This window comes from Miscanthus floridulus, chromosome 14 (assembly GCF_019320115.1).
Source record: "Miscanthus floridulus cultivar M001 chromosome 14, ASM1932011v1, whole genome shotgun sequence".
Taxonomy (NCBI): domain Eukaryota; kingdom Viridiplantae; phylum Streptophyta; class Magnoliopsida; order Poales; family Poaceae; genus Miscanthus; species Miscanthus floridulus.
The window spans coordinates 8,159,838-8,173,625 of record NC_089593.1 but is presented as its reverse complement, the minus strand read 5'-3'; the positions used below and the strand labels follow the sequence as shown (position 1 = coordinate 8,173,625).

The 13,788-nt window shown below is 45.6% G+C and overlaps 2 protein-coding genes across 4 annotated transcripts; one reads left to right on the top strand and one right to left on the bottom strand.

The window, feature by feature from the left end:
- Positions 1–2,736: 2,736 nt before the first annotated feature.
- LOC136504563 (autophagy-related protein 8D-like) lies at positions 2,737–6,069 on the bottom strand. 2 transcript variants are annotated; one of them, XR_010770923.1, is made up of 6 exons: positions 5,896–6,069; positions 5,753–5,808; positions 4,046–4,098; positions 3,760–3,878; positions 3,348–3,522; positions 2,737–3,210 (listed from the first exon to the last, which is right to left on the bottom strand). XR_010770923.1 is itself a non-coding variant. In XM_066499504.1 (5 exons), exons 1-5 carry the CDS (start codon positions 5,924–5,926, stop codon positions 3,434–3,436), a joined length of 348 nt encoding a protein of 115 aa, XP_066355601.1. In that variant the 5' UTR covers positions 5,927–6,069; the 3' UTR covers positions 2,737–3,433. The 2 variants fall into 2 exon arrangements, 1 of the variants encoding a protein (XP_066355601.1); XM_066499504.1 differs by having other exon boundaries at positions 2,737–3,522.
- Positions 6,070–6,176: 107 nt separating this feature from the next.
- Positions 6,177–8,320, top strand: LOC136504562 (THO complex subunit 4B-like). 2 transcript variants are annotated; one of them, XM_066499502.1, is made up of 5 exons: positions 6,177–6,433; positions 6,543–6,677; positions 6,878–6,946; positions 7,043–7,233; positions 7,856–8,320. In XM_066499502.1, exons 1-5 carry the CDS (start codon positions 6,260–6,262, stop codon positions 8,025–8,027), a joined length of 741 nt encoding a protein of 246 aa, XP_066355599.1. In that variant the 5' UTR covers positions 6,177–6,259; the 3' UTR covers positions 8,028–8,320. The 2 variants fall into 2 exon arrangements, with proteins under 2 accessions (XP_066355599.1, XP_066355600.1); XM_066499503.1 differs by having other exon boundaries at positions 6,307–6,433; positions 6,578–6,677.
- The last annotated feature ends 5,468 nt before the right edge of the window (positions 8,321–13,788 follow it).

The following is a 13,788-nucleotide window of genomic DNA, read 5'->3' as shown; positions in this document are numbered from 1 at the left end:
TCGAATGACCCGGTCGACTTCTTTGCGTCGGGCGCTCCTTCGGTGATCTCCTCCTTGAGGGCGGCGAGCTCCCCGGAGGCAACGATTGTCGTGGCATGGCCACAACACTCGACCTCGCATTAGTAGGCACGCTAGAAGGAGGTGTCGACGATGATGACCCCACGAGGGCCCGACATCTTCAGCTTGAGGTACATGTAGTTAGGGATGGCCATGAACTTTGTGTAGCATGGATGTCCTAGGATGGCGTGGAAGGATCCGAGGAACCCAACCACCTTGAAGGTGAGGGTCTTAGTCCTGTAATTGAACTGATCCCCAAAGGTAACGGGCAGATCGATCTGTCCGAGTGGTGTCGCCTACTTTTCAGGCACGATGCCATGGAAAGGTGCTCGGATTGGGCGAAGGTGTGTTCGGTCGATGCCCATCTCGTCGAGCGTCTTTACGTACATGATGTTGTGGCTGCTGCCTCCGTCCATCAGAACTTTGGTGAGGCGCTTTGGGCCGACGATTGGGTTGACCACAAGTGGATACCTTCCCGGGTGTGAGACGACGTCTGGATGGTCGGTCCGATCGAAGGTTATGGTGGACTCCGACCACCGGAGAAAGGGAGGTGTGGCCGGTTGGGCCGTGTAGACTTGGCTGCATGCGACCTTCTAACGACGTTTGGAGTCATAGGCCGTTGATCCCCCGAAGATCATGAGGCAGCCATTTGGCATTGCAAAGCCATCGTCCTTCTCCTTGGCGTCGTCCATAGCGGGGGCAGGTTCCTTCCCCTGCTCCCCTTTGTTGGAGCCTCCAGACAAAAACTTCCGCATGAGGCTGCAGTCCTTGAGCGGATGCTTTACGGGGAAGGGGTGGTTCAGGCATGGCCCCTCGAGCATCTTCTCAAAGTGGTTCGGAGCGCCCTCTGTGGGTTTCCAACCACCCTTGCGGTCAGCAGCAGCCACAAGTGGGTCCTCACGCTGTTGCTTCTTATTTTTTCTTTTGGCGAAACGATTGGAGGTGCCTTCGTCGGCACCCTCGTCCCGCCTTGCCTTACCCTCAAGGCAATCGAAGATTGCTCCGACCGCCTCTTCTCCTGAGGCATGGCTGGTGGTGATGTCTAGGAGCTCCTTGGTGGTTCGCGGGCCCTTGCGTCCTAGCTTATGAATCAAGGACTCGCAGGTCGTCTCGGATAGGAAGGCTCCTATCACATCGGCGTTGGTGACGTTGGGGAGCTCGTTGCACTGCCGGAAGAAGCGCCGGATGTACCCACGGAGGGTCTCACTGGCCTTCTAGCGGTAGTTCTTGAGGTCTCGTGGGTTTCCAGAGCGTTTGTACGTGCCCTGGAAGTTTTCCACGAAGATCTCCTTCAGATCCCCCAACTCTAGATTGCGTTGGACGGTTAACTCTTTAGTTAGTTTTATGCCTCTCACCCTCTCAGTACCTATCCAAGACAGTAATGAAGCTTTTTTTTTAAAAAGAAACTTCTATTTTGATATGCATTCTCTGCAGTTCGGTGCACTTTGTGCAATAGCGCATCTATGTGTTCGGTCAGGTTAATTTGAAGGTTTTTTAAAATTCCGTGTCGGCATCCTGACTTGGAGTCCGACTTGAAGTTGCTAACTGATGCGAGCAGTTTAGTATGGATGTAGTAGTCTGCCAGTCACATAAATGAATACATGATGGGCACCCCAGTAGTCTACACAGACATGATCATGCTTTGCTCCTGGAACAAAGAGCGTTGACATGACAAAAACTAGAAATGCCACTTTGAATTGCTCCGATGTCATACCATGCCGGGTACTCAGTGTCAAGTAGCTCATGTACAGCCTTAATACTGAGTTGCTCTTTCCCGGCCTGTCAGAGGCCAGCAGCGTAGCTTCAATTTCTCCAGCAATTTGGCCTGCGCTGTTAAAGCAGCTGACCCTTCCCTTTGGGGGTGTTTGAATTCATGTCACATCGAATATTTAGATATTAATAAAGAACATTAAATATAGATTAATTACAAAACCAATTACATAGATGGAGACTAATTTACGAGACGATTTTTTAAGCCTAATTAAGCTGTCATTAGCTAATGTTTACGGTAGCATCACGTTGTCAAATCATGGACTAATTAGGCTTAAAAGATTCGTCTCGTAAATTAGTCGCAAGTTGTGTAATTAGTTTTATAATTAGTCTATATTTAATACTCCATGCATATGTCTAAACATTCGATGTGACAGGAATTTTAGAAGTACATGTAGAAACCAAACACCCCCTGATAATCTGTCCTGCCACAATATAATTCATGATTAGCCCTGTTGGTGATGCAACTGAGTCGCATCCATTTCGAGCTCCCTAGCTCCTCCGAGTATATATATGTATGTCGACGAAATCGCAAGCGCCCCTAGATCACCGTGGTCCATGTCATCCAATCATTCAGCCTGTTCGCTTGTTGGTTTCAGCCAGCCAGTCAATAGTGTTTTTCTCTCACAATAAACCAGCACCAGCCAGCCCAGAAACCAACCAGCGAACAGGCCGATTTGGTAGTCTTTTACTTAAAATCCACAAGGGGGGATCCGATCATTTTGCGGCTCCGATCCATGCACTGCACGGCAACCACGTTTTGAAGATCGTCTCGTCGGAGTTGCATCATCGCTGCCCCCGTGAAGAAGCCGGCATCCGAGGTGTCAATGATTAAATTTTTTTTGAAAGGCCGGCCAGCAAGAGATTTGCCGAATTAATACATTATTAGAAGAAGAATTATTAAAGGAATACAAGCAAAACCCTTCTGTCTGACAGGGTGTTTGGTTTGATTGAGCAGGCTGCAACTGCAACATATCCAACATGGGTCACCTCGCCGATTCCATTTTCATTGTCTGTGTTGGCAATGGCAATGGTGGCATTACATTACGTTACATTACATTACATTACATTACATTATATTGGTGTACACGCTACACAGTGCAGGCCACACACACAGCTTAGATATATTGGTGTACACGCTACACAGTGCAGGCCACACACACAGCTTAGATGTTACACATCACTGTCTAGAGCTAAGCCGAGAAGTTCAGCCTAAGCCGAGAAGGATAAGTTTAATTATACTTCTAGTTGTCTAGAGCTACACATCATTGTTCACGTGTCCTGCCTCTCACAGGTCACACCAGAATGATAACGGTAGACGTACTTCTTTTAGTACGTACATAAATACAGAGTAGCACAATATGAATATGTACAGAGTTAACAACATAAGCCTGTTCGCTTGCTCGTAAACGATCGTAAATTTCCAGCCGGGAACAGTGTTTTTCTCTCACACCAAACCAGCCAGCAGTAAATAATCCACGATACGATACGGCCTCCCGAACAGGCTGATGCACAATGTTTATACACAGACTAAAGACAACACGTTTACACATGCAGCATGGGCTACCTGGCTGCAAAGCAAAGAAAATTTCTAGAGCTCGTCAGCTCAGCCAAATGTCTTCTCGCTGCTGTAGCACATGTAAAGGAAGCCGTCCTTGTCCTTGTACGAGTCATAAACGCTTCCCATCAGGCTAGCTGTGGGAAAAAATTGCATCATCACTTATCAATTCAGCTCAACCCATTTCTACTTATGCGAAATGTCTAGTTTCGACCTTCTGCATCTTAAAGTTCTAGCTCCTAATACCTTTTACAACAACGATCCTACCGTAATACAAGCCTACAACCAATGGACAAAATGTCTAAAGCTTCAGCAGGGATCAGAGAGTTATCAAAGGACAGACAGCATATTATATTGATGAACAACAATCTCACCTGTTTGGGGCAAAGTGTTGTTTACAAACACAAAGAGAGCTGTTCCTGGAGATAGGTGCAGCCTGGAGCGTAGTATGAAAACAAACTGCCCAACCGGCATGTCACAGGGAACCAGGTACCTGCACCAAAAATAAATTTGTATTGCTACATTTCAATCTTCAATCAAAGAGAATGGTCAATGAGGATACTGTTACACTTCAGTTACGAGCAGCATGGAATCAATGCCAATGAAACACACAATCCATATCTAGTAATGTATAATGGGCAAAAGGGAGTAACAACTTACTTTCTCTTCTCCATTTGTGGTAAATTACTCCTTGAAAACCTTTCAACAACGACCTGCAAATAGAAGCTACTAATTCAGGACTGCCATGTTCATCAAGCAAGAGATGCCAAACAGAGATTAAGGGCAAAAGGGGAATGCAGAGAAAAATGTAGGTGATAATTTAGGTTGATATATATGATCAATTTCAGTTCGGTTGTTCTGAGTACCCAAAACTTATCAATGATTTTAGATTAGAAATTACAACGTTCCAAGACACTCATGAATGAATGTAAGAACCCTTGAGCATCAGAAAATTGATTTGCAGGAGTATGGTGGACATAACTGAAACCCTGAATAGACCAGCACAATTATAAACAAAATAAGATGAAACCCTGAAGGAACCCCCAGGCCCCAGCATGAGAAAGACATGGATTTCTTTTAGAATTCCGAAATCCGAAAGGCTAGGAATTGCGTGAGCAACAAAGGAATTCTCTGTATCCTAAAATCAGCTGTGCTGTTTGGTTCTGTAAATCAATATCCACATACACATGATGATGGTTGATTAACGTGTAGAGGAGGATGAATGGATGTGGAAAAGGAGAGGACAGAGCAGTATCAACTAAGACTACGAGTAGTAATCTATCTACGTAACCTATATAGATGGAACCCACTAAGGGTATACTTCTATTTCTTTGTAACCATGTTGATCCACGTCATCACCTAGGATCACTTCTCCAGCCCAATGCAGCGATGCCGCCCTCATCTTCTTCTGCTTCCCAGCACTGCTGTCTATTCTGATTCATTCAAATCGTCTCCTCACTTTTTCATTTTGCCAATTCATCCACTAAATTTACAAGCTAAAGTGCTAAGCAATCATGACATCCATTATTTTTCCTCATTATATGCACTTCTAATCCAATAGCTAACTGATGCATGCAAGTTATGGTTTACCGCCTGACGTTCACTCTCTCCGCCATTATTGTCAACGTCTTTATTCTTTTGGAGTGGATTATTGATGAGTTTCTTAGTAATTAATTAATCTACATTCTATTACAGTAAGACTCAATCGTAAGATGGGTGGACGCACACGCTGCCATGCTGTGGCATCAGAGGTCTAGCATTCTCTCTCTCCCTCTCTAGCGTGTTCTCTCTCAGTTGCTAAGATCATGTATCAAACTCAATAGGGAGCTACTTGAGTACCAATGTCTATCTATTGTAAAATCAGTTAGCTCTTTCTTTGCAGGGTCCATGCAGCCTTTTTTAGTGATGATTATTATTGGTTCTTTTTATCCTATTACACTGTCCTGTTTCTCTTTCCCCGGTGAAGTAAAAAAAATGTAACGAGAGTTGGACTAAGTAGGCTACTATACTATGCTGAATATAAGAAGCACATGTTAGTTATATAGCCAGTGTGTACAAACTCTGCTCATTGATGTACGATGGTTGGCATAATTATGTGGTATAATACCATTATTTTTAATTGTATTATAATTTATTATATGCCATGCAATTTATTTCATCCAAAAACATTTCCCATTTTAATTTGTTCAAACATGCGAGGTATCATCTAGTGTAGTATAGTGGTAAAATAGCAATAATTGATTAGCGGCGCGAACAAAAAGGAGAGAATCTGAGTCAGGCGCAGGCCCTGCCCGCCTAGGGTTTGGAAGGCAGAGGCAGGCAAGCTGAGAGAGGAGAAAGGAAAGGGAATAGAGAGACTCGACATACGGGGATCCTGGCGGGGTAGTTGGCGATCATGGCAGCGGATTCCTGGAGCCTCTCATCTGCTCCCCGACCCCAAGCATGCATGCACCATCGAATTACTCAATTGAGTAAACTGCAGAGTTAGATGTGGACTGAGAGCTACTGACCGAAGTTGAATTCTTGCTTGAAGGGCTTCATGGCGGATCAGATGGAATCGAATCGTCGATCGCTTTTGCTTCCGTCCGTCAATGAAATCTCCTCTGCTCTCCGTCTCCAATCGGCCGCCGCGATGCGGGGGAACGGGGAAGAAGAGGAGGAAGCCAGGAAGGGGCGCTGAAGCTGTAGCTGGGCTGGTTCCCGAAAAAAGAAGACCAGGCCCAACTGAAGCCATGGGGCCCATTCCAACAACTTACATCAGGCAGCAGCCCACGCACGCAACTACTCCTAGGTTGTCTGTCGTCGCGGCTCATCTCCCTCCCTCCCTCCCTCCTGCTGCCGCCGCCGCCGACGGAGAAGAGAGAGACAGAGAGCATGGCCGACGCCCTCGACGACCTCATCTCCAAGAGCAGGAGCACCCACCAACACCCCGGCGGGAGACGCTCTGCCTCCAGAGGCGGAGCCCCCGCACCCACGGCGCCGCGACGCCGCTTCAACACCCGCGCTGCCGCAGCACCTTACCTCCGCCGCGCAACCTTCTCTTTCAAGGTGAGTGTCGGAGATCCCTTCCTCCTCACCCTCTCCATGCCGCTGCTCCTAATTGATTGAAGTTGAGCGAACCGACCCTAATCACTTGAACTGATTAACCGAATCGTAGCCACTTGTGCGACCTATGGATTATGCTGGATATAGGGCCGCCCAGCCCCGGCCGCCGATGGTGTCCGCCCTCGACGAGCCCACCAAGCTCTACATCTCCAACCTCGACTACGGCGTCTCCAACGACGACATCAAGGTCACTCTTCGTCTCTTGCTATAAACAGTGCTGGTACATCTGATTCATCAGTTGATAGTACGGTGTTGCTTATTACGGCAAGGAAACAAACGAATTTCTGTATTGATTTTTTCCCTCCTATTTTGCTATGCTGCACCATTCTTTCTTTCTTTTTCCTATTCCTACCCAGGCACCATTCTCATCCTCCCTTTCCTGATCAGGAACTCTTTTCTGATGTTGGTGATATCAAGCGTTACTCTATCAACTATGACAGGAGTGGAAGATCAAAGGTAGATTACTTCTGAATTTTGATGCCCATCCTCTTTACTCTTTTCTGTCTCATCAGCCTCAAATGCTCATTAATTACTGTGGCTCAACGTTGGCAGGGAACTGCAGAGGTTGTCTTCTCTAGAAGGTCTGATGCTCTAGCTGCCGTTAAGAGGTACAACAATGTGCAGCTTGATGGCAAACCTATGAAGATTGAAATCATTGGGACAAACATTGAGGCGCCACCGCCACCAACTGCTATCTTCTCCTTCAATCCGCCAGCTGGAAACTTCAATTTGCCTTTCAAAAGGTCAGTTAGTACCATCGTTCTTTGCCATATGCAGTGTATTTTTCTCCCCTGATGAAATAGCACCTGCAAAGCATTGCTTTCCAAGACTACTGTGCTGCTTTTCAGTCATTAGCTTCACTATCATTCCACAAATGCATGCTCTGTTAGAATTTCAACTCTGCAGCATGGTTTCTACAGTACACAGGTGTGTTGATAGTGCAAGCAGAGCAGGGATTATTTGTCTTTTATCGGGGGACTCATATTAAGACTCCCAGGGGAACAAACAAAAAGCTACATCTCTTTTATGTCATGTGGGGAATAACTAGATATAAGTCACATGCTCAGATTAGTGACAGAAGTATATATAGGACCCATGATACTAAAAGCTTTTTGTTCACATTTGACAATCTCCTGGAAACTAATGCTCATAAATGTTGCCTCCACATGATAAACGAGTGGTTTGGGAGTGTGTGCGAAATCTGTCATTTGTGATGGAATCGGAACCGAGCCTCAGTTACTGTGATTGCTAAATCTAAGATTGCATTGTCATGTGAATCAACAGTTTTGATTATGCTTTGCACCCTAGTGTTTTTTTCTCTTCTATAAAGATCTGGAGTAAGAAACCAGCATTGAAATTTTGCAGTGGGCCTGGAAGAGGTGGTGCTGGAGGATGGCCTCAGAGCAGAGGTGGATTTGGTGGGCGTGGGCGGGGGAGGGGGAGGGGGAGGGTTGAGGGTCGTGGTGAGAAAGTTTCTGTTGAAGATCTGGACGCAGACTTGGACAAGTACCATGCTGCAGCAATGGAAACCAGCTAAATGATTCTGGCACAGCATTCGTGGTGGGCAGTGGCCAGTATGTCTTCCTGTGTCTCATTTTGTAGGAATAGATGCTGACCATAGTATAATGTATCGGATCATGAGCGGGTGTATTAATCTGGAAGGTCAATTTGCATTGTGAACATGTTGGGTGATGAAATGGAGAGGATGGAAGCAATTGCGAGATGAGGTGTTTTTGTGAGAGGAAGCTGACTCTTGTTCCATTGTAGATTTGGTTGCTTCTTAGTTACAAACTTGTAGATGGTAATGGAATATATACAGCATGGTTCTGATATTCTGTCACATTTCATGTTGGATGTCGCCGCTGTGCAGTTCAACTGCATGATTATTTTGTTAGCCTGGGGACAAGTCAGTCGGGTCTCGCACAAGTTGCCAGAGTTTGTGGCATCTAGCCTGTTCGCTGGTTGGTTTCTGGGCTGATAAGCCCGGCTGGTGTTGGTTTGGTGTGAGAGGAAAACACTGTATCATGGCTGATAAGCCCTGGTTAAAACCAACAAGCGAACAGGCTGATCGTTGGTTGCTTGATAACATGTCTCTGTTTTTCAACTCGTAGATAGTCCCTTGAGCGGAAAGGAGTATTTGTGAGATTTTACTATGTATTCTGTAGAAGAATGCATGTGTATGGATCTACCAATTTAAACTAAACTCTATATCAGTGAGTGGTGAGTTGCAGGTTGTTGAGGTCTAGGATGTGCGCCTCCAGCGGCTGGGCCTCCTTGAGGATCTCTCCCATGCACAGGGCAATGGAGGCCCAGGCAGCACACTAGCAACAATCTCTCCTCTGGTTGCTGAACGCTGTCGTCGTCGTCGTCGTTGTCATTCAACAGCAGCAGCTTTGCCGCTCGTGCCTGCGCTAGGAAGGAGCCCAGCACCTCGTCATCCTTGTAGCAGCGGCTGCAGCCGACGCCACCAGCCGCAGTCCCAGCCTCAAGATCGACGACCTGGCCCTTGGCCTCTTTGCATGTGGAGGCGAGGCTGCTGCTGGATGGTCTTGGTCTTGGTGTCGGTGTCATCGTCCACGTCCACGTGCTGGTGCCGGCGTGCCTGGTGATAGAGCTGCAGCAGCTGCACCATCCTGCTGAGGCTGCCCTGGATCTTGTCGTAGCAGGCCACCTGGTAGGTGGGCTCGCTGCCGGCCCCCGCGGCGTACTTCCTCAGGAGGGCCAGCTCCTGCTGCACCCTCTTCAATAGTCGCGGCGATGCACCGGGCGAGCTGCTCCCTGGCCTGCTGCACCGACGCCTCGCTCCTGGCTGGAACACAAGGTCCGCCAGGACGGCACAGGAGATGCCTATGAAGGTCTCCACCAGGCGCGTGATGGTGAAGGCCATGGGAGCCTGGTCGTAGCGGCGCCCCATGATGATGACGACCGACAGCGCGGCCGCCACGCCGCTCACGACAGCACATGTGAATTGATATATGCTTTAAAACCATCACAAATGTTGGCAAGTATGTCCCTCCTACTAACTTATGTCGTCAACTTGTCGGAGTAGTAGACATGGTCTGTGTATGTTGCATGCTCAGTTCCTTGGACGAAACTGCAATAAGCACGGTAAAGCTTGTTCATCTTGCAAGTGATTGCAACAAGCCGCTGCCTGCTGGTAGCAAATGCGAAAGTAAGTCATGTAATACAAATTTTATCTTTATACATTTAAAAATCCACCACTTTATGTTAGTACCACATGATAATTGTTGAAGCTGTTTTTTTATAGTTTCACTGTGTAATGTGAATAAGATAATATGATTCAAACTGTACTCGTCAGGTTGGACTGTGCCTCGACCACTGTCTGCAGTGTATATGTGAGAATTCCGGAAGAAATGTGGCCAAAGGAGGAGAAGAATAATTGTGTTCTAGTAGAGTTTCAGGTCTCTAGTATCATGTGATGCTAAATTGTCTAATAATATTACTTGCTAAGAAATGTGGTGGGGCTCACTTACTGCAGAATCCCTTGTCAATCTTGGAAGGGGGGAGAGAGAGACTTTTATGTGTGTGACCAGGATAGATACCTCTGCTACCGTCACCGAGGCACCTTGTGCTAGACTAGGCAGAGGGCTTCTGACTTAATCTTCCAGTAGGCAGTTGCCTTCCGGAAACCTTTGAACCGGTAAAAATAAAATTTAACAAAAGTCTTATTAATTGAACATGTCATTGTTCAAAAATATTTAATAATACAGTAAAGCTATAGAGGTCTAATAAATGAGAGTCAAGATTATTACTTGTGTACCAGAACTGATATATCATGATTAAACGAGTCTCGTAAGTGTTGAATACCAACACATTTATGGATATTTGAAGTTAATTTGTGTGCTAAGATTTACATTTATTGTTTTCCTATCAATCTCTAAGATATCATAAGATTAAAAATGAGGTTCATCAATGTTATGTAGACATTTCATCAATCGTGTTCTGCTCTTGATGCAGATAAACTGAATAGGAAAACCTTTATTCAAACTGAGCTCTTAAGGCTGATGGAGGAGGAGGAGAGTTACTGGTATAAGAGATCAAATAGCATGTGGCTCTTGAAGGGTGATAACAACACTGTCTTCTTTCATAGAATGGCTAATGGAAAAAAAGGAAGAACACGATTTTCTCTTTGAAACATAATGATCAAACAATTGAAGGGGATGGTGCCCTAGTGGACCATGCTACTCAATTCTATAAGGAGCTGTTTGGTCCTTCTGCACCTTCTGGTCTCCACATGGAGCCTGGGTGCTGGGACCCTTATGAGATGGTTACTTTGCAAGAAAATGTTGAGTTAGAAAAAGCTTTCTCTGAATCTGAAATCAAGGAAACCGTGTTTTCCATGGAAAAAAACACTGCTCCTGGACCTAGTCACTTCCCTGTTGAGTTTTATCAACATTGTTGGGATATTGTCAAGGAGGATATGGTTGCTCTCTTTTCTAACTTTCATAATCTGAAATTGGACATTGGCAGGTTTAATTATGGCATTATAACTCTGCTTCCAAAAGTTAAAGAGGCTAATAACATCAAGCAGTACAGACCTATTTGTCTGTTAAATGTCATATACAAAATTTTCACAAAGGCTCTGATGTTAAAACTAGACAAAGTTATGGTAAGGATTATTAATAGAAGCCAATCTGGCTTCCTGAAGAATAGAAACATCATGGGTGGGATTTTAGCACTTCATGAAATTCTACACGACACTAGAGTTAGAAAAAAAAAGATGGTCTCATCCTCAAACTTGATTTTGAAAAGGCTTATGACAAGCTAAACTGGGACTTTCTTTTTGATTGTCTCAAGCAGAGGGGTTTCTGTAAAAAGTGGTGTGATTGGATCAAGCTGGTCATGAGTTCGGGTACGGTTAGTGTTAAGGTGAATAATATAAATGGGAGCTATTTCAAGTCTGGTAGAGGTGTCAGGCAGGGTGATCCTTTGTCCCCTTTTCTGTTTAATATTGCTGCTGATACCTTAGCCAAAATGATTTCTCTTGCCCAAAAGAACAACTTAATCAAAGGGTTAGTGCCTGAATACATTGAAAATGGAGTTGCTGTCCTTCAATATGCCGATGATACAATTTTGTGTATCCAAGATGACAAGGAGCAGGCATCCCATCTAAAACTGCTGTTATATTTCTATGAAGCTATGTCTGGGCTTAAAGTCAAATTTTCAAAAAGTGAAGTTATTATGGTGAGTCAGGATAGTTCAAAGAGCCTTGAATTCTCTAACATGTTCAATTGTGCTATTGATAATTGGCCCATTAAATACCTGGGGTCCCTGTGTCTGGCTCCAAGCTTCATGTGGCTGATTGGTTGCCTATTTGTGAAAAATTAATGAAAAGGCTGGATGGGTGGAAAGGTAGTTCCTTAAGTCTGGGAGGTAGACTTGTGCTCATTAACTCTTGCCTGAGTAATCTCCCTGTTTATGCCATGCCCATGTACTGGCTTCCTGTTTCAACTCTTGATAAAATGGATTCTGCTAGAAAAAAAATAATTCTGGCAAGGGGGAAATTTGAAACGGAAATACCATTTGGTTAAATGGACCAGAATCACAAAGCCTAAGAACAGAGGGGGTTTAGGGATTAAAGACCTAAGAAGAATGAATATCAGATTATTGTGTAAATGGTGGTGGAAAGCTGAAAACGGGAGTGGTATTTGGCATGATATCATTAGAAGGAAGTATCTTAAAAAGGGGATGGTCTCCTTGTTGAAGAAAAGTCCAAAGAATTCACCAGTATGGAATGATATGTTGAAGGTGAGGAATGTTTACACCAGGGGTAGGTCCATGATAGTGGGTGATGGCAAGTCAACCAGTTTTTGGCATGACCGCTGGTGTGGCCTTGTCTCCTTGGCAGACAAGTTCCCAGGTCTATATGAGATAAGTGATGAACAAGATTGTTCGGTGGAATATATGAAGAAGAAAAACTGGCGTCCTTCTTTTAGAAGATGGTTACATGAGGACCTGCAGAACCAATTGAGAAGGCTGTATGACACTATCTACTGTTTCAGTACTAACAACAGTAATGATAGAGCTAAGTGGGATTGGGAGAAGTCTGGTGTTTTCTCTGTAAAATCCACTTACAACTACTTGAGTAGACATGATGTTGGTCTTAGCTTTAAGAAAATTTGGAAAGCCAAAATTCCTTTGAAAATCAGAATTTTCATGTGGCTTGTTTCACAGAACGCCATTCTTACTAGAGATAACCTAACTAAACATAAGTGGAAAGGCAACACTTCTTGTGCGTTTTGCACAGAAAAGGAAGATGGGCATCATCTGTTTTTTTGGTTGTCTTACAGCTAAATATGTGTGGAGCCTGTTAGCTTACCCTTTGGGGTCTGACTGTAGACCTGGTAGCTTGGACCAGTATTGGATTTGGGTTAATAACATCATGCCTCAGGGACATAGTATGCATGCTGTTGGCTTAGCAGCTGTTTGTTGGGCTATTTGGCGCACTAGAAATGCAGTGTGCTTTGATAACAAAAAAAAAAAAAAATCTCCTACTGAGATTGTCTGTATGATATGTTCCTTCCTTACATACTGGGCAGGGCTTCTGTCATGTGGGGCCGCACATATACACGCCGACAGCGGGCCCAGGACGTCAGGAGGGCCGCCGCGCGCGCGCCTAGCAGCCTGGCCGATCTAAGTGGCTAAGGATTGGCCTTGATTATAGGAGTTGATTTCCTTAGTTGTTAAGATTAGTTGCTTTCCATGTTTAGTTGGCCGATTGGCTATTTATATGTAATCTCCAAAGACAATTGAGGGCAGCAAAGAATATTATCTTCATTCTCATCTATCTTCACCTAAGCCTGCGGTAGAGGGGTATAACCTCACCGGAGAAGACGGACGACGGCTACGAACTCCGTAGCCGCGGTCCTGCTCGTCAGGGGTTTAACGCTCTTGACAACCTGGTATCACTCTCCAGGTCACGCCGATCCTCGCCCGCCTGCTCCACCCAGCCGCCCACAGCCACCGCTTCCAACCCTAGCCCACCGCCGTCACCGACCTCGTCCACTGCCTCCGCGCCACACCCAGCCACAATGGCCGAACCAACCCTAGCCGAGGTCATGGAGATGCTGAAGTCCATGAACGCGGAGATGCAGACCCTGAAGTCCGATATGGCGGCCATCAAGTATAAGCCCGGATCGTCCACCATCAGCGGAGGCGACTCGCGCGACCAAGACTTCCACCCCAAGCACAAGAAGTGGGACTTTCCCCGCTTCGATGGTACGACGGATCCGCTGCTCTTCCTCAACAAATGCGAAGCCTACTTTCGCCAACACCGC